The sequence below is a fragment of the Eucalyptus grandis genome, chromosome 2 (genome assembly GCF_016545825.1).
Source record: "Eucalyptus grandis isolate ANBG69807.140 chromosome 2, ASM1654582v1, whole genome shotgun sequence".
In the NCBI taxonomy this organism is placed as follows: Eukaryota; Viridiplantae; Streptophyta; class Magnoliopsida; order Myrtales; family Myrtaceae; genus Eucalyptus; species Eucalyptus grandis.
In genome coordinates this window covers 8,313,295-8,332,646 of record NC_052613.1, presented here as the reverse complement: position 1 = coordinate 8,332,646, position 19,352 = coordinate 8,313,295, and the positions used below count along the sequence as shown (strand labels likewise).

At 42.9% G+C, this 19,352-nt stretch overlaps 1 protein-coding gene across 1 annotated transcript; it reads left to right on the top strand.

Moving 5' to 3' along the window:
* Positions 1–9,521: 9,521 nt before the first annotated feature.
* Positions 9,522–18,410, top strand: LOC120290461 (flavonol 3-O-glucosyltransferase UGT89B1-like). Its single transcript, XM_039306733.1, has 3 exons — positions 9,522–9,611; positions 10,889–10,975; positions 16,857–18,410. The coding sequence occupies exons 1-3, from the start codon at positions 9,522–9,524 to the stop codon at positions 18,288–18,290; spliced, it is 1,611 nt and encodes a 536-aa protein (XP_039162667.1). The 3' UTR covers positions 18,291–18,410.
* The last annotated feature ends 942 nt before the right edge of the window (positions 18,411–19,352 follow it).

Here is a 19,352-nt window from a genome sequence, read left to right as displayed (position 1 = left end):
TTTTCATGTTGTATTTCCAAATTTCTGAATCATGCTTTTGGCTTGACATCAATGCTATCTGAGGTTTGAAACATGTTTAGAACATCCTTGAAGCTTGATCAGTTGTGCCCATGATGCACCTAAGCTTACCTTGATGACTAGATACATTCCATGACTTGATGAACTGATATCTCCCTTTTCATCAAATCTTTTAAAATGATGTCCTTTGTCAATTGTCTATAAAACGGTTTTAGTTATCACGTGGGTTACATATTGACTGCTTCATTCCCCTTGAATACATGTGTTGAGCGAATTCAATGGTGCATGTGTTTGAATGAGTGATCCTTAGTTGGTTCACTCATTGGTTTGGATTGATTAAGAACCAAGGTCATATGGCTTGAATGCTTGTCACGTTATACGCTTCACATGTGATCGTTAGATGAATGATTTAGGTGCGACCCATAATAATGTTGAACCTTAGGATATCACCTAGAATTTGATTTAGGGACTTCATGACTTTAGTCACCATTTGTGAGCACAAGAGATGTCTTGCTTTTGATTGTTTTGATACATGATGATTGTTTCTTTCATTTGTATGCATCTAGTCATCCAGATTTATTACATTAGGTTTAGAATAGGATCCTGAACATGGATAAAGCGCGAAGATGGTAGAGGTCGATGTCCATTCCGACCATTGTCATGTACTATTTGTTTTCTCGACATATGTCTCGGGTTCCATACATTGTATAAAACCCGACGAGTTGCGGGTTTCCTTTCTTTCCCAATTGTTTTCTCTTTTATATTTTTAGAATTGCATGATTAGGTTTAACTGCTTTTCTTGATTGTTTACTTCATGTCCTGCAATTTTATTTTCATTGATTGTTTTCATTTTATTTCTTAGGAATAGAATAGAATAGAATAAAATTAGTTCACCACGCATGACCACTTAGTCTAGAAATAATAATCCTGAAAATATAAAAAGAAACACATAGACATGTTAAAAAAAAAAACATAACATACTGTTTAGGTACCGGAAGGGTGCTAATAGCTATATTAGCGTAACCCAAGTCTCCAAATCTAGATATCTGATTGCGTAGGAATCGAGGGAACTCTCCCGACCCTCGATTGGGTTTTCTAGTCGACTCCCAAAGAATGAGGCTAGTGGCGACTCCCGTATATTCTTAGGTTGTTAAACAATTAGACCGCATAAATAAGCCCGCTGTCACGCGGGGTACGAGCTTGGAAGAGTTCACGATCTCATGAGGGAACTCTCGTGATCAAGTACCCCTAAACCCAACCTTTCCCACCTTGGACTTTTCGAGGGGTGACGAGATCGGGTCGCGACAGCCACCCAAAAAAAAAGCAACCCCATTGCAAAAGGCAATAGAATTAGGCACCTCATTGCAAAAGGCACAAGCACCACTATATATCTTGCCATGAGACAATAAAAGTGCTTGTGTAGGAAGCATGCGCTTGGCCATAAGCCATAGGTTTAGTTGATATCGCGGTGCCATTGCATTGTTCCAAACTAATGTATGCCATTGGACCTAGGGGTGAGCAGTTCCCGGTTCCTTACAGGTTCTACCTGGAACTTGGAACCTACTCGATGTTACAGGTTCCTAATTTTTTAGAACCTAGAACCTACCCGTCAAAACCAAGAACCTGGAACCTACCCTGTCACAGGTTCCGGGATCGGTTTCAGGTTCCAACAGATTCCAACAGGTTCTTTTTTCTTTTTTTTTTTGTTTTATTTTTAGTTTAAAAAAACAATAATGAACATGGTACACGTTTATATAAATGATTAGCAAAATTAGGATCCCTTGGTTAGGAAAATTGTCTAAATAATATACAAAATTGACTAGGTGAAACATACCATGCAAAAGAGCAAGGAGAAGTTGCCTCGTTATATAGTCATATATAAGGAGCTTCTCATCTTTTGAGTAGTAATATGCACGAAGTGGAATGACATTCAGATGCTGTCCTACCCTCGCACGTTCTCCATCGCTCGCTCAAACTCTCATTTCTCCACCACTACTTCCTTCAGCCTTTTCACCACCGACAATTGATAGTGAGGGCTGCACTTGAAAACCTCCCAACATACTTGCGTATTTAGCAGGGCATTCTTGCCAAAGAAGATGGCAAGATAACAGAGGTTAATATCGAGAATCTCTGGTTGACAGAGAAGAGCAACTTGTTGGAGAGGTTGCTGAAGACAGTTGAGGAAGACAATGATAAGTTCTTGTTGAAACTTAAGCAAAGGATTGAGATGGTTAGGCATTTGAATACCCCAATCAACTGATGCGCGAGAAATGGAAAAATATTTTCACCCACTTCTAATCCAACTTTGCACCTACAGAGAAGTTCAAATAAATGAGGTTTAGTGGATTTAACATTAAAGAAAAAAGTAGTAGCTAATTGTAAAACTATCAAAAAACAATTGTTGTTTCTATTGGCACTCAAAAGGAGATACTTTTGAGTTCCTAGAATGGTTATAGTTGATGTTGATGGACTCTTGGCCCTGAAAAAAAAACGCTCAATTATGTTTTCACCTTTATTAGTAGAAAAAGAAGGCTCTAGGTGGCATGATAACATGCCTTTACAAACCTCTTCCATTGATTGCGATTCATATGAAAGCCAACAACATCACCAAATAATAGATACTGTAACTCATCACCGAACGGCCACTTCAATTGATTTGAGTTATGCTGTAGCAAAACCTTCAGCTTTTATGACTGATTTCATTGTAAGACCCCAAGTTTGTTCATTATCTCATTTCCTAAATAGTAACTTGAGAATTCTAAAAGCAGTAGCAATAACCCCTTGTGTTTGAAAAGTTTCAAAACATGGTCCAATACAGATTATGGCACTGTCTAGTAAGATGATCTTTGTTTTAAAGCCTTTTCATGTCAATGAAAATATTCTCCTAATTATCCAACACTCCTCAAATAGCAATCATCTATTATGGAAGAAACAAAATAGCAATCACCCACGGTTAAGGAGGAGGCCAGATGTGCTTCATTTCCTTTCTTTTCCACAAAACTTTACTCTTTCCAGTCAACTAAAAAACTCAACTTATCAAGCTTGCCTACAAATTTGTATAGAAAAAAATCGCAGAAGGAAGACATTTGTCTGAAGATGCCACCACAGTTATCCAACTTTTATTAAAGCGTTGCTCACTATTCTAAAAGTGATGCCCAACTCACATCAAGTGCATATAAAAAATTAATTCAGCTGAAAGAAGACAACAATGGAACATTGCCTTTCTTAAATAGAGAGGTTAGACATTGTCTCACCTCATTTAAATGAAATGGTGGCTTTATGAATTCTAGTAAAGGGAGGATGATGTCGGTGCATGTTTCAGAGAAAAGAAGAGAGATGATGAACTTGTTTATGGTGGTGAAAGTGAAAAACAATTTCCAGGATTTTAAAATCTGAAGTCATTTTCCTCATTTTTGGGTGCGGCTTTTCCTCTTGATGAAAAGTTTTTCACTTAGACCAACTAACTTTCCAGCATCAAACACCATAATAAGATGAACGCGCTTTTTTAACAATCATTTTCAAAGAAACAAGCAGAGCCAACAAAAAAACAAGCAAAATTTTCATGTTGTGCTGATAGATTGCCGCCAATGTGATCAATATCAAACAGCATGAAGAAACTACACTATCCCACGCAGTACAGTCGAATCCTCATTCAAAAGTCCCCCCAAATATCAGCACAAAAGATTCTCTCCACAGCCCAACACCAGCCACAATAGAGAGAAGGTGCCCAACAATTCCTCAACAGTTGCGCAACACTTCCCATAATTCAACCACAGCTCTCACTAAGCAGCACGAACAATATCAATCTCCACACAACATAACCAATCTAGACCCTAAAGCGAATTCCACAGAAATCCCAATTCCCAAGGAGAAGCCGGAAGAACATAAAACTCACCCGTCTTGCGAACATTAACCTTCCGCTTATTGGGCTGAGGCTGAGCAAGCACATCATTCGCCTTGCGAGCCGCTCTCTTCGCCAAGTTGGTCTGATGCCTCTTCCCTTACGTGTGCGCCAAGTAGTTCCCCTCGTTGTTGTGCAACGTCAAGCAAAGCTTACACTCGTAACTACAACCACTGAAACAAGCCAATGCTGCCATCAGCCCCGTAAAAACATCAAATTGACGCGAAAGCCCAGTTCTGGGGGATCAATTACTGAGGGGGGAAAGGAAGGGGGAAGTCTGAACTTGCTGAGGCGGTTGTGCATGAAAGGTAGGGGTCCTTGGCGAGATTCGATGGTCTCGAGGGCGCAGTGGCAAAGGCTCGCGGCGGTCAATGGCTTCGTTCTAGGCAGAGGTGGCGCCCCCGCTCCCGGGCTTCGAACCCCACTCCCGATCCATTCTCTCGCCGTCGTCGAGCTTGAGTCGGGGACTCGGGGTCGAGGGAGTCGAGACGCTGGAGTGGACCGGGAGAAGAGAGTGAACGAACTCTGAAAGTGAAACTGAGGGAAGTCATGAGAAGAGAGGGGAAAATAGAAATGAAAACCAATTAGGGTTTAACCGGCCTGACGAACTCTCCCTCCAACAAAAGCAATCCGAGTTCTGAGTGAGGCTCGAGAAAAGGTGATCCCATGACTCAAGCACCAACCTAAAAGGTTGCTCAGCATCAGAGAAAAGATTTGCCACTGTCACTTACCTAGATAATCTGAAGCTATAAATGATTGAGTCCGAAAAAATTAAGTTCAGGGACCCCTAGGGTGCCAGTTGTCAAACCAAAGAAAGGTAGAGAGGCCGTCCTCAATCCTCCAAAAGAAGGAATTTCGAACCTTACTTCTGAAAGATAAGATTTTCTTCCAAGCCCAAGAACATAAAGTGGGTTTTTTAGCAACCCAAAAGCTCTTTGATTTTAAAAATATGGAATGAATCCACCTGCACCACAAAGCCTCATTGTCTAAAAATAGGAGCCAGATATGCTTCAGCATGGTGGCCTTATTGCAATCCCAAAGCCTCCGGATACGAAGGCCTCCTTCCACTTTTGGGAGACACGCATCCTCTCAGGCAACCTTAACTCCCCCTCTACCCAATTCTGATCATTTCCATAGGAATTGCCTAAGGACTTTCTCACTATGGTCTAGCACAGCTATAGGTAATATAAAAACACTCACCAAGTAGGCTTGGATAGCATGAAGAACTTATCTAATAAGCTAAAGCCAACCAACAAAAGAGAGAAAACGGCGAGTCCAAGCTTGAACCCTCATAGTAATACGGTTGACAAGAACGTAATAATCTGCCTTGCTGAGCCTCGAGGTGATGATAGAAACTCCCAGGTAGCGCATCAGTAATTTGCCTTCCTAGAAACCGAAATCGAGGAAGATCTAATTCCTTAAAGAAGGTGAACCACCAGCCAAAAAGATCTCACTTTTGGAAGGATTTGGACTTAATCCACTCCACGCCGAGAAGGTTTGGAGACACTCTTTGAGGAGATTAATCGAAGCTAAGTGCGCCTCACAAAATAGAAAAACATTGTTTGCAAAGAAGAGATGCGAGAGATTCGTCACCTTACATCTCCAGAAGAATTTAAACTCCGGTTTGGAAGAGCACCTAAACAAAATTCTAAACAACACCTTCATAACCAACGTAAACAGGTATGGAGAGATAAGATCACCTTGGCAAAGGTCGCGTCCACTTGCAAAGTAACCATGAAGTTCCCCATTCAAAGCAATGGAAAACATGGGAGTGCATACATATATCATAATAAGCCGAGTCACAAAGTCGGGAAATCCAAAAACAATGAGAACCCTCTCAAGGAAACCCCAATCAACTGTATTATAAGCTTTCCTGAAGTCTACCTTAACCGCACACTTTGGTAAGTATAGTTCACGGTGGAAACCGGAAAAGAGTTCCTAAGTCATCAAGATATTGTCTCTAATCCACCTGCCTTTTACAAATGCACTTTGAAAAGAGCTAATAACACTCTTTAGAACAACCGCAACTCGATTAGCTAGCACTTTTGTGATACATTTATAAATGGTGTTGCAGCAGGCGATGGGTCTGTAGTCATCAACAAAAGTTGCATTTGGCACTTTAGGCACAAGCACTAAAATAGTGTTATTTATCTCCCTTAAGAGCTTCTCCATGATGAAGAAATCCATCACTACTGTTGTAACCAATTGTTCAATTGTCTCCCAATTTTCCTTGTAGAATTCAACCGTAAAGCCATTCGGCCTAGGGGCCTTACCCCTAGCTAGAGAGAAGTATCCTAGATCTCCACCTCAGTGATTGGTCAAGTGAGAAAGCTAACCTTGTCATCCGAAAGAGGATGCTGGATAGTCTCCTAAATCTCCCCAATCAAAGGCCTTCTCTACTCCACCCGCGGCGCTAGAATGTCCTGAAAATGCTCCACAAAATGCTATTAAACCAACTGCGGCTCGGTAATTTGGTTACCCGAGGAATCTAGAACATAAAGAACTATATTCAACAATTGTCTCTTTTTTACGTACTGATGGAAGAACTTGGTGTAGCGATCTCCCTCCTTGAGCCACCTAACTCTTGATTACTGTCTAAAGAAAGACTCCTCACTAGATCGAAAGTTAGCAAAGATATGCCACTGGTCCTTCTCCAACTCCGCAAGATCAACCGAGAAGGGATCCCTCTGAAGACCGGCTTACGTGTTCTCTAAGGCAACCCTCGCTTCTAACGTCCTGATAGATATATTAGATAAAGATTCTCTATTAAGCTGCTTGAGACGACTTTTGAGAGCCTTGAGCTTATACACAAACCTAAACATAGGTACTCCCTCCCCTAGGTCCTCCTAAATTCGAGTAACAATTGCATTAAACTCGGGATACTTCATCCAAAAATCAAAAAACTTGAAGGGTTTCCTCCGAAGAATCGAGTTAAGCACTTTAACCACCATAAGTGTATGATCCGAAATACCTAGGGCTAAAAAGGAAGCTTGCAAGTATGAAAAATCTAAACACCACCTAGAGTTCACAAGGACTCGATCAATCTTCCTAGTCTTTCTAGTAGAACTTGAGGAGGTTGTCCACGTGTATCTGAAGCCAACATATCTAAGGTCTTCTAGCTTCGCTTGCACCAAGTATTGTCCGAAATCATCAAAGCATGGAATCCAAGCATCAGAGCCACCAACCCTATTGGAGGGGTCCTTATTAACATTGAAATCCCCCATCACTAGCTAAGTTGAATTATGTAGGGCACTACTTCTAGAGGTAATATCCCCTCAAAGTTATCTCCGGAGTGTAAAAGAGTGCTCTCCATAAACAACCGACACATAGCAAGACACTCCCAAGTCCAACAGCTTAAGAAAGCCATGAACCACCTGACTAAAAACAATGAGAATTTCAAAGTTAATTTTTGAGGAGTCACAACCAACCCAAACTCTATCCCTAGGGGAGAATTCATAGTTGGCAATCGGCACCAGTCCCTCAACAGTCTCCCAAAAATGGAATTGAAGAAAGTCTGCGACACATTCGTTTCCAAAAAACCAACCAACATCAATTGATTTGAAAGGAGAAGGACCAAGGGTTACCTCTTTTTCGAGGGCAACTTGCGACGAGAAAGAGGCGATGCTGCATGGGGCGAAAGAGAAGGTGGGTCTAGAGACAGAGCTAGAAGCTTGTCCTGCATGGTCATAACCATCGAACTAGATGAAGGGGCCTTCGGCGACAGTCAAGGGGAGAGCAGGTCATCATCTTAACTGCCAACATGTCTGGATACACTTTCAAACTCCTCACCAGGGCTAGACAAACGTGCCGAGCCATCCATAGGGCTGATGGGATCATCCACTGCTACGGGGAATGAGACATCCGTCTTTGTGAGGATCTGCAAGCCACTCTGGGCCCTATGAGTTGATGTGGAGGGCAAACTTCTCTCAATAGCAGCACCATTCATCTTTAGCAAGCACCCCTCCTTACTCAGAACGACTGGTAAGGACAAGACTAACTCCATAGAAGGGGGAGGCTTCTTCTTCTTCCCCTTGACTTGTTTCCAAGTCAGGTCAGTGTCACTAGGTCCATCCACCCTAACTGGATTAGGTTCGGGCACCTAAGAAGCAATGCGGGGGGAGTGGCCTGACCTTGAGGCAAGGAGGCTATTGGTCTTGGAAGCCCATCCACCACTACTGGAGCAATCGGGAAGGCGAGCTACAGCAGGGGGTGGGACGAGCCTGATCTTGCCGCGAGACCTCCACCAGCTTTGGGACCGCAAGAGCAGCAGCACAATTGTGTCCAAAAGTTCCACACCTAAAGCATTCAACCAATCTCCATTCATATTTAATAGCAACCAATGGAGTCACAACATTTAAGGTTACCTTCATTGAAGACACTCTTGGTTGGTTAGCTTGGATCTCCACGTACACCCTTGCGAAGGAAATCATCCTCATTTGTTATGTACGTTGATCCACATAGAGGGATTTTCCAACAGCACTTGCGATAGCACTAATCGCCAGCACGGTCCACAAATCAAATGGGAGATTCTTTGATCTAACCCAAAGCGGCACCAAAGTTTGCTTGTCTTTTTTCAGCTCTAAAAGAAGCTTCCATTGTTGCAAAATGAGTGGCACCCTTGCATCCGTTAGAGGCCCATCCTCCAAAATCTTCCTCCGGAATAACGAATTGGGAATGTGGAAGAAGAAAAACCCCTCATTGTTGGTCAAGACCTCGACTAACTTCGGCCCCCAAGTGTGTTTGAGCGATTGCTCCATGAGCTGAAACGGGAGCCATCTCCCCACGAAATAACCAACTAGGCATTCATGCCACTTAGGATCCATTGCATCAAGCACCTCTTCCGGGAGATTAACAGTCGGGCCATCCTCCTCAAAGGAAGAGGCTACATAAGTGAGACCGTACCCTTTGGCAGCAAAAGCCTAACAACACTCGCCCAAGAACAGGCAAGAAGGGTTTCGAGTTGGTTGGATAGCTATGAGGGGCCTAAGGTCTTTTAGAAGCAAACCTCACACGGCTACATCCTCTGAATTGTCCAGCACAGGCCAAAGTCTTTGCAGGATCTCGCTTCTCCTTCAAAGCAACAATAAGGGCCTTACCCATGGCCAAGGAAGGCTGGCCCAAACGAATTTGGGAAGAAGGGCTAAGCCCCTCCTCAAAACCAAAACCAAGCTAAGCCTCAATACTCACTCCACCCACCACAGCAGATGAAAAATCCATAACTCACCAGTAGTCCTTTACATAGTCCAACCCTTCTATAGTACAGGCATTGCAGAGAATGAGATCATACCAGGGAAAGGGAAGAACCGATCTGAAGAGATATGTTGAAAAACTGAAAAATCGCCGCAAAGCCTCACAAACTAGCTCCGGCAGTCCGCACGAACAAAGCTCGAGAAGATCGCCACAGTAGCAAAACGCAAGGTCCCGAAAAAGCTCCGAACTCGACCAAGGTAGCAATAGGTCGAGAGAAGAACCGGGCTGAAGAGGGCAGACAACAACAGCAGTGAATCGGGCTAATCAGAGAGCGCGCGGGAGAAGGGCGGTCGATGGAGGAAGAACCAAGCCGCAGTGCTCGACCTAGGAGCTTCCTGGAGGGCCAACGGCGATGGGGGAATTGGCGATGATTCAGAGCTCCGGCGACAACTTCCCGACCCGAGGTCTTTCCCCCGCCCCGGAAACAAAGGGGACGAAACGAGTGGACAAAGGAAGGAAGGGGGCGAGAAACCCTAGGGAATCACTAGGAACGCAAGCAGCGCTGCATCTCAATTGACTCACAGAAATCGGAAGGGCGTGCTCGAGGATTCAGCAAGAGTCTCGACGACAAATGATTCGAAGCCCTAGCTCACATCTCTCAAATCTAGCTGCCCCATTCTCCTCTCTCTCGGACAAGGGGATAAATGGAAAGACGCGCGCAGCGGCTGGAAAACGGAGGAAGTCGGAGTCATTGAGCTTCCATCATGGGTGAGCTCGAAAATAATTTTAAAAAAAAATTATTTGTTAAAATTGAAAAAATAATGTATATATATAAATATTTAAGAGAGAGAGAGAAAGAAAGAAGACTAAACCCTTTGCCGGTTTGACAAAAGGCTATGGTCGCCGATTCGGCGAAGGGCTATAGTCGCACAACCCAAGAGACCGCCACTTAAAGCTGCATAACCTCGCGAGCCCCAAGTGAGGGCCACTTGAGGTTGCGAGACCCAAGCGGCGATTACACGGGTCACACATTGCTTGAGTCACCCAACCTCGGGCGACCTCAACCGATGGCTACCGACACCAAATCTAGCTCACCGGCGAAGGGTTTAATCTTCTTTTTTTTTAAGAAATTATATATATATGTATATTATTTTTTCAATTTTAAGCAAATAAGAATTTAAAAAAATCAATAAAATAACGATGGACAAAATTGAAAATTTAAAGAATTGATGAAGATAGTTTTGAAAGAAAAAAAAATGAATTTTAGTATTTTGCCGAATGCTAAAAGCCCAATGCTCATAGACTAGCATTAGACATTGAGCTTGCAGCCTTCTCAATGTTAATTTTCACTTGAAAGCTCTTTGAAAATAGTTGTCAAAAGATTTAACATTTCTTCAATGGGCTTTAGAGGCTGAAAACCCCTTGAAATTGTTAAACCAAACGTATCCTAAGAGTGAAAAACAAGACCGTCATCATCCAGGGCATGACAAATTAGGTGAGCCATCCTCAAGTTACAACCATTGGAAGATGAAGATTCTATGTTAGGTTTTGCTTCCCACAATGAAGATAAGTACGATATCACCAAAGCATGGAAAATGATGGATAGAGCCAAGTCCAGAAGGGAGATGAGCCGGGTCCACTTAGTGTGGCGCATGCAGCGGACCGTGGACGGCAGACCGTGGGCGGCAAGGTGCTAGACGGCCACGAGCTCCTGCCGGACGGGTTCCAAGGCTGCGCGGTGGGTTGGTGGGGCTGGTCATTCGGGGGTGGGCCCTGCAGGTGGCGATCCTGAGGCACTACGCTGTCAATGGATTCCTGACGCACTGCGGCTGGAACTTGATCCTCAAGGCGATCGGAGTGGGAATGGTGATGTTGACCTTGGCCGATGGACACCGACCAATACATGGATGCGAAGCTATTAATGGACCACTGGGCATCGCGATCTAAGCGTGCAAGGTGCCGAACGATGTGATGATTAACTCGGCCCGGGCACTAGCTGACTCGCTTGACGGGACGTGGCCAAAGAGGGGACGGATGCAGAACCTAAGCAAGGCAGCGACGGACACGATCGTCGGCGGAAGCTCAGAGAAGGACTTGGATGGATTCATGAGGAGCCTGTCGGAGCATACCGTCGCCAGCTAGTCCAATTTGACGACTAAAACTATATTTTTTTTCTCTTTTTTTATTTTCAGTAGAAGTGAATATTTTATACTGATCTTGGAGGCCAAGGAGGCAAAGGAAAAAGAATTTTTTTCTTTTTTCGCTTTTTTTCCCCTCTCTTGGAAAACTGCTTAGGTAATAAAGTGATTGGAAGTTGCATCTCAATTTTCCATGCGAAGATTGTCTGTCTTACTTTCTTTATTATTAAAAGAATTTGGTAAATTAATAATTGAAGATCAGGTTTCCATCAACTCATTAATAAATAAATAAAGAATTTGATGCTCAATTAAGAAGCAACAACGAAATTCTTCACAATGAAGTTGAGAGTCCCAAAGACTAATTTCCTATACCAACTGGGCGGCGTTCAGGGGCCCAAATGAAAAGAAAAGGATACGACGTGGGACCTGATGTTGTAAATAAAGTGCGACTGATTTGACAGGGCATATTCCGACAACTCGTCTCGAATTGTTGTTCCACAGCCCATAAAAGGGGGCAAAATGCCCTTTCCTTTTTTCAAACTTTAGTCTATCCGGACGGCGGTAGAGCACAAATCTAATCTCATTGATATGGATCTAAATGCCGCTCTTAGGAGCAATAAACTATATCGAATACAAAATTTCCCTACGAGTAAGTTCACTTTCTAGCTCGACAATAGTAAAATCTATGATAACTTTCATGAATCTCAAATGTCCTCCATTCAATCACACCACAAAATGGAGATTTCTTTTATGACAATGACTATCATTCCAGATGAATCTTGAGCTCATGTAGTACCTCATTTGTAAATAAGATACAAATTCCTGGTATAGTAGATGCTATCACACATACTAAGTAGCAGTCAAAAATTTGTATCCATTTTTCATGATATTGTGCATGGATCAAATATATCATGGTAAATTCTTCAGAAAATTTTATGTCTTCCATAATGAAATCTGATAAGTGAGATTTCGAGTAAGTGTTTACATAATTTTCTTCTGTCCGAAGAAATGATTCATCGAAATAATGAGTCACCATTGATATCAACCCATCTGAGATCTACAAATGTTCAGGAGTTCCTTTATTCAATCATCTTCTTTCTTCTTATTGCTACATATATCGTTCATACACATCTTCTCTTTGTTTCTCGAGCCTATAGTGAGTTACAGACAGAGTTTAAAAATGTCAAGTCTTGGATGATTCCATCATACATGATGGAGTTGCAAAAACTTCTAGATAGGTACCCTACATCTAAATTGAATTCTTTCTAGTTAAATAATCTATTTCTAGTTGCTCTGGAAAAATTAGGAGATTTTCTAGAAGAAATACAAGTTCTGCTCATACAATTGAAAAAGAGAAGCAAATGAGCCGTCAAATGTCAAAATCTTCAGTTGGTAATGCAAAGAATCAATTAAATTTCTCTTGCCTACGATGGGATTAGATTTCTATCATCAAAATTCGAATGCAACCTACTTAAACCCATACTCATTCTCTTGGTTTCCCAACTTGTTGCTTTTAAAGGCAGGGAAAGTACTAAAAAAGTAATCAAGCATTAGTACTAATTCAGTTTCAAACCTTTCGATTGGACTAATTTAGTCATAAAAATTTTCATATTGATACTAATTCAATCCATTTGGCTATTTTTGGCCAACCGATGCTAACGTGATAATTTTTAATTTATTTTTTATTTTTTCAAATTTTTTATTAATTTTTTCTTTTCCTTTTTTCTTTTTTTCCTTTTTATTTTCTTTTTCCTTTCCTTTTCTCTCTTCTTCCTCCTTGGACTTTCTTGGGAATGGCTAGCTCGGAAAAATAGAAAAGAAAAAATTTAATAAAAAATATGAAAAAAAAAATTATTAAAAATTACCACATCAACATCCGGTGACCGGTCAATATTCACATCAATGTTGACCAGCCAAAATTGGCTGAATGGATCGAATTAGTACCAATATGAAAAAATTTAGGACTAAATTAGTCCAATTGAAAAGTTTATAACTGAATTAGTATCAATACAATAGGTTTATGACTTTTTTGTACTTTTCTCTCTGAAGGCTACCCTCTCTCGGTTGGATGTTGGTCCAGCCTACTCCAAGGATCCCGTATCCCGCAACCAATCTATACTAAGGACTTTGGTTGCCCTTATTATTAGAGAAAGGGGAAAGGGGTTTTTTTCGCTAGCACGTAGGAGCACACTTCCATTTCCCTTTACGTCTTGTGCTTCCTATACCAACGCGTTTACAAGGATATTTATCAAAAAAAATTCAAAATCTAGCGCAAGTGATTAATTTAATTATAAACATTTTAAATATATTGTTTTTGTCTTAAACTTTATAACAATTTCTCAATAGTCTTTTCAGCTAATTTTGGCTAGAAATTATTGATGAAGCAATCCAGTAAGTGCCGGTCGTCCTACATGCTATGCTAATACTAATGTGTACAATTAAATCATTAAATTTCTGGATTTTTTTTTCCTTTTTCTCTTTTTTCCCCCTTTTTCTCTCCACTGGACCGGCCGGTGAAACAGAACTTATGGTTCAACAAATAAACTGAGATGCATATCATCGTTTGAATATTTCATTTTCAAACAGGCTCTCTCCATACAAAACAAATCAGGTTCACGAGAAGATGCCTAACACTAATGTGTACGATTTTTTTTATTAAATTTCTGGATTTTTTTCCTTTTTCTTTTCTTTCCCTTTTCTCCTTTTTCCCCATTTTTCTCTCCACCAGACCGGTGGGTGAAACATAACTTCTAGTTCAACAAATAAATTGAGATGCATATCATCGTTTGAATATTTCATTTTCGAATAGGCTCTCTCTATACCAAACAAATCGGGTCATTTTATAAAATCACTAAATAAGTACTCTTACGTTGATATATAAAGAAATTACACAGTTTTTTCTACCACTTACAAATATGACCCTTTTTATGTGTATGTGTCCTTAAATTGATTTCGACGCTGAATGGAGGTCAAATTGATTTCGGCAAGTGTAGAAACCAGAGGACGATGCTGATTTTAATTCATGAATAATTTTTATACGTGCTTTTATGCTGCTATGAAGTGATTTCAGGCCATCAAAAGATTTCGTAATATCAACAGAGAGCAAAATAATTATAATAATCAGAGAGAGAAGAAAATAATAATAATAATAATAATAATAATAATAATAATAATAATAATAATAATAATAATAATAATAATTATAAGGCAATGATACCAATGTTCATGAACATAGGCTCTCTGTCCCCTCCTTTCTTCTTTTTAATTTAATGCATTGGAATCTAGATTAATCTACTATTTTTTTCCTTAGAGCAAATAAGTGTTTCAATTATTTTTGTGTAAGGAACAGGGTCGTCAGCATTGCGTCCTCAAGCTTTGTAAGGGGGGATTATGATGGATAAGTGCATGCATGCATGATTCAATATAATAAGTGGCATCAACAGATCATTTTGTGAGTTTTTGTTTTGTGTAACTAAGAAGCTTGTTCACTCAACACACAACACAGATATTCTTCGACATCTGTCAAGATCTTGATTTAGTCGCATCTCGATCTCGTGGTCGCCCCGGCCTCCAATTAAAACTCAAAAGGGCTTGTCTCTAATCTCGACTTTCAAAATTGAGAGTGCACAATTCAAATCTATTATTAGTTGCGTGACACTCACAGTGTCTCTTCCCGTTTGGAAACAAAGTCATCTATCTCCATCCAAATCAAGGAATTCATAGCTTTCATAATGTCAACATAGAGCAAAATAATTATAATAATTAGAGAGAGAAGATAATAAAGAAAAAGGAAAAAAAGAAAAAGGCAATGGTACTAATGTTCATGAACATAATCTCTCTATCCCCTCCTTTCGAAAGTCGTGTGGGTGGAGGATAGCTGCGACTTAAGCTTTATAACATTGTGCCGACGTTGGACGAGGTTGCCCACGCAAAGTGTAATAGTCAAAGGATGAACAACTAGCAACTGATGTTGGGAAAACAAGGGAAGAAATTTACAATCTAATTAGAGAAATGACCACATTTTTTCCACTTTTCCTCTAATTTAAACGCTCTTTTTTTAGTGTTTTGGCCTTAATACTTTTTATGTGGCTTACCACTTCTATTACAACTTTATAAAAGTTGTCTCCATTTTTTTGTCAATTCTTTTTTCTTTTTTTTTCTCATGGGGGTCATGCTTGTCTTCTTCTTTTTTTCACCCCCTTTGACATCAAAATCCTCACCTCATGCAAATCGCCTTTTCTACTTTCTCTCTTACAAGCTATTCTCTTCTCTTTGCGCCTCCCTATTCCTCAAGTCGCAAAGCATTGATAAGTTCAATATCTATGATGCCAACTATGCCATGCTTCACACTTTTGTCGGCACTAGAATTGGGCTCGCTATTGACCTTCCCCACAAGCCCCTTTTGTATAGTGCTCTTCTTGTACTATGGAAAATACTATTAAAAAGTAGGGATAATACTCTAAAAAACCCTAAACTGGTACACTTGTGACAAATTTACCCCAAACTATTTTTTTGACCGCCAAAAACCCCAAACTGGTATATTTTTGATAAATTTATCCCAAACTGGTACACTTGTGACAAATTTACCTTATGTTAGTTTTCGTTAAATTTTATTCTTAAAGTTAAATGACACGTGATAGTTAACTAGTATACCAATCTAGGATTTTACGTTCCATTTGTCACAGTTTACAATTTTTATAATTTTTTGTAGTATTAATCCAATTTAGCATAGGGTATATTTGTCATAAATTTACCAGTTTAGGGTTTTTTGCAGTCGAATAAATTAGTTTGGGGTAAATTTGTCATAAATGTACTAGTTTAGGTTTTTATAATCAGTCGGGGGTAAATTTGTCACAAGTTTACCAGTTTGGAGTTTTTCATGGTCAAAAAAAAAATAGTTTGTGGTAAATTTGTACAAATGTCTGGGTTTAGGATTTTTCAATGTATTATCCCTAAAAAGTATGGCTTCTCTCTCTTCGCCTTTTAAGATTTTTCTCTTGTCGGCTTGACATGTGAGCGTAGAAACAAAATGTGTCTCCACCGCACGTGAGCATAAAAGTCGAGAGCAATAGGCCAATGGTGTTCTTCCACGAAATATGACGCGAGATTTGAATTACTGTTTTAATTTTATTACAGTTTTCAATGTCATGTCAGAGGTTTAAAATTAAAAATAAATGATAAAAAATTGCTTTCGCAGATTAATTTCTTGGAACCGATCCCGTCGCCGTTGTAAAGTAGCAATGGATTTTTCATCTATAAGATCACAATTTAATTATAATTTAATTGTCATTAATTCATGGTCTCAGTCCTCGAGATCCGAGACCCCCCGAGGTAGGGGCCAACCTCCGTTGTCATGTTGCGAATTTGCCGTTGTCGCCGGAAGTTCGTCAGCGGTGACGAAAGCAATCACTCCCAGTCAACGGAAACCACCTCTCTCTCTCTCTCTCTCTCGCTCTGTGCGCCACCACGTCGCTCGAGAAAGCTTCGTCCTCTTCGACGGATTCGTCCTTTTAAATCCCTCCGCCCTCGCCGTCGCCGCCATCGAAAGCCCACCGCCTCGAAGCGCGGCGGAGAGAGCGAGACGATAGACACGTTCCCCTCGTTGCTAGCTTGGACCGGCCAGACCTGATCGAAGCTCCAGCCATGTCCGTCCACATCCTCATGTACCCTTACCCCACCGCCGGTCACATCATCCCCTCCTCGACCTCGCCCACAAGCTCCTCCACCTCCCCCGCCCCGGCGCCGCCGTCACCGTCACCGTCGTCGTCACCCCCGAGAACCTCCACCTGCTCGACCCCTTCCTCGCCTCCTCCTCCTCGCTCCAGCCTCTCGTCTTGCCTTCCCCGGAGCCCCCCGCGGCTGGGGCGCCCCGCGCCCTCCGCGCCCTCCGCGAGCTCCACCTCCCCCTCCTCTCCCAGTGGTTCGAGTCCCACCCCTCCCCGCCCTGCGCCGTCGTCTCCGACTTCTTCCTCGGGTGGACCCACCGCTTCGCCCGCGACCGCGGCGTGCCGCGCGTCGTCTTCTCGCCGACCGGCGCGTTCGGGCTCTCCGTCATCTTCGCCCTGTGGCGGGACCTCCTCCGACCCGACGAGGAGTCGACGGTCTTGTTAGCAAAGCTGCCGGACCGCCCCCGCTTCCCCTGGTCGCACCTGCCCCCGGTATACAGGATCTACGAGGCTGGAGATCCGGAGATGGAGCGCTACCGGGAGGACGCGATCGGCAACCTCGAGAGCTGGGGAATCGTGGTCAATTCGTTCGACGGGTTGGAGCGTGCGTACCTGGATCACCTCAGGAAAGAGCTCGGCCACGACCGGGTTTGGGCAGTGGGCCCGATCCTCCCGGCCGAGGGCGACGGCTCGGCCGGGCCAGTCAACAGGGGCGGGCCCAGCTCGGTGTCGGCCAGCGAGGTGCTGACGTGGCTGGACGCCTGCCCGGGCGGGTCCGTCGTCTACGTGTGCTTCGGGAGCCGCGCCGTGCTGAATCAACGGCAAATGGATGAGCTTGCAGCCGGGCTGGAGCGGAGCGGGGTCAGATTCATCCTGTGCGCGAGGCAGTCGAGCAGGGGAGGGCACGTGGCGGCAGGCGATATCGGGGCGGTCCCGGAGGACTTCGAAGCACGGGTGGCCGGGAGGGGCCTCGTGATTAGGGGCTGGGCCCCGCAGGTGACGATACTGAGGCACCGGGCCGTGGGTGCATTCTTGACTCACTGCGGGTGGAACTCGACTCTGGAGGGGCTCAGCGCCGGGGCGGTGATGCTTACGTGGCCGATGGGCGCAGAGCAATTCGTGAATGCCAAGCTGCTGGTGGACAAGCTGGGCGTGGGGATTCGTGTCGGCGAGGGGTCGGAGAAAATACCAGAGGCGGAGGAGTTGGCCCGGGTTTTGGCCGAGTCACTGAGGGGCGATCTGCCCCAAAGGGTCCGAGCCAAGGAGATAAGTGGCGCCGCTCAGGATGCAATCAATGGAGGGAGCTCAGATAAAGATTTGTGCGACTTCATGACGTGCATGGATGAGCAAAGGAGGAGCAAAATCCAAACTTTTTAGCAGGTCACCGCAAATGGTGTTGAAAGAACGAAACAGTAACTGTATTATGCATGAATTCTTAGGACCCGCAAGTGACTCGGGCGTCCGTGAAATATGATGTTTGGTACAAATTATTCAAGACTAATCAAGCTCTTGCAAACTCACATTTATATTAGATCGTTGCAAATTCGTGATCTTGTGAAATTTGCAAGAAAACACCCAATGTATATAAGGGTAGCACTTTTTTCCTTCCTCAATGTATATAAGGGTAGCACTTTTTTCCTTCCTCATTTGGTTTAAACACTTCCTTTTACGGCTTATGAACCATATAGCTCTTCATTTTCTCCTTTTAAATGTTGAATCCTGCATGATTAAGCAGGGTGCTCGTGTGGGGTCCTTTTTCAAATTTGTTCTTTTTTTTCCTTTCGCTTTCCTTCTTCTTGTTCTCGCTTGTGTTGAAACGTACCATTAGTCCTTCTTCATCTTTCCCCCCGGACACCTCCATGCACACCAATAATCGGGCAATCTCGCAAAGCCTCATGAGCTTCCTCTTTACCTTACCATCGCCACTCACAAATCCCTGGCATGTTTAGCATAACCACTCCTATGCTGGTGTCACGGTCCGTAAATCTTCTCGTACTCGTGATACTTGTGAGTGGTGCTTGGGGTTATCGAGTGAAGAGTGAGAAGGCAGAAGGGATGAACACAATTGGTCTGTGAAAGTGGTGTCAAGACGGTTGGTGTTAAGAGTTATGAGATAGAAAGATGATGTCACTTAGGAATTCTGAAGGCGGGGTTGGCCTCCCATGCACAAACCGGTTGGAAGCTGATGCCGCTCTCCTAATAAGGCCATGGCAAGCCGAAACCAGTTGTTGTGCCTAAAGAAAACAGCTATCTCACTCGATAGACTAGATGCCCAAGCAAAGTTGGGCATGGTGGAATCTCATACGAAAAAGCATTCACCGTATTGTTCGTGAAATAGCTATAGAAGAAAGGCTGGCCTGACAAGTTCCGCTCGCTAGGTGCCGCACGAGTCGTTCCAAGGCCAAGGAATCTCTCGTCCAATGACAAGTGGTATCAGAA

Bases quoted from the DNA above. Each gene is read 5' to 3' on its own strand.
- LOC120290461 (XM_039306733.1), top strand. From the start codon at position 9,522: ATGGGGGAATTGGCGATGATTCAGAGCTCCGGCGACAACTTCCCGACC. The intron at 9,612-10,888 runs GTGGACAAAGGA...TGGGCCCTGCAG, and splicing joins AAACAAAGGGGACGAAACGA to GTGGCGATCCTGAGGCACTA. The intron at 10,976-16,856 runs GTGATGTTGACC...CCTCGTTGCTAG, and splicing joins AGGCGATCGGAGTGGGAATG to CTTGGACCGGCCAGACCTGA.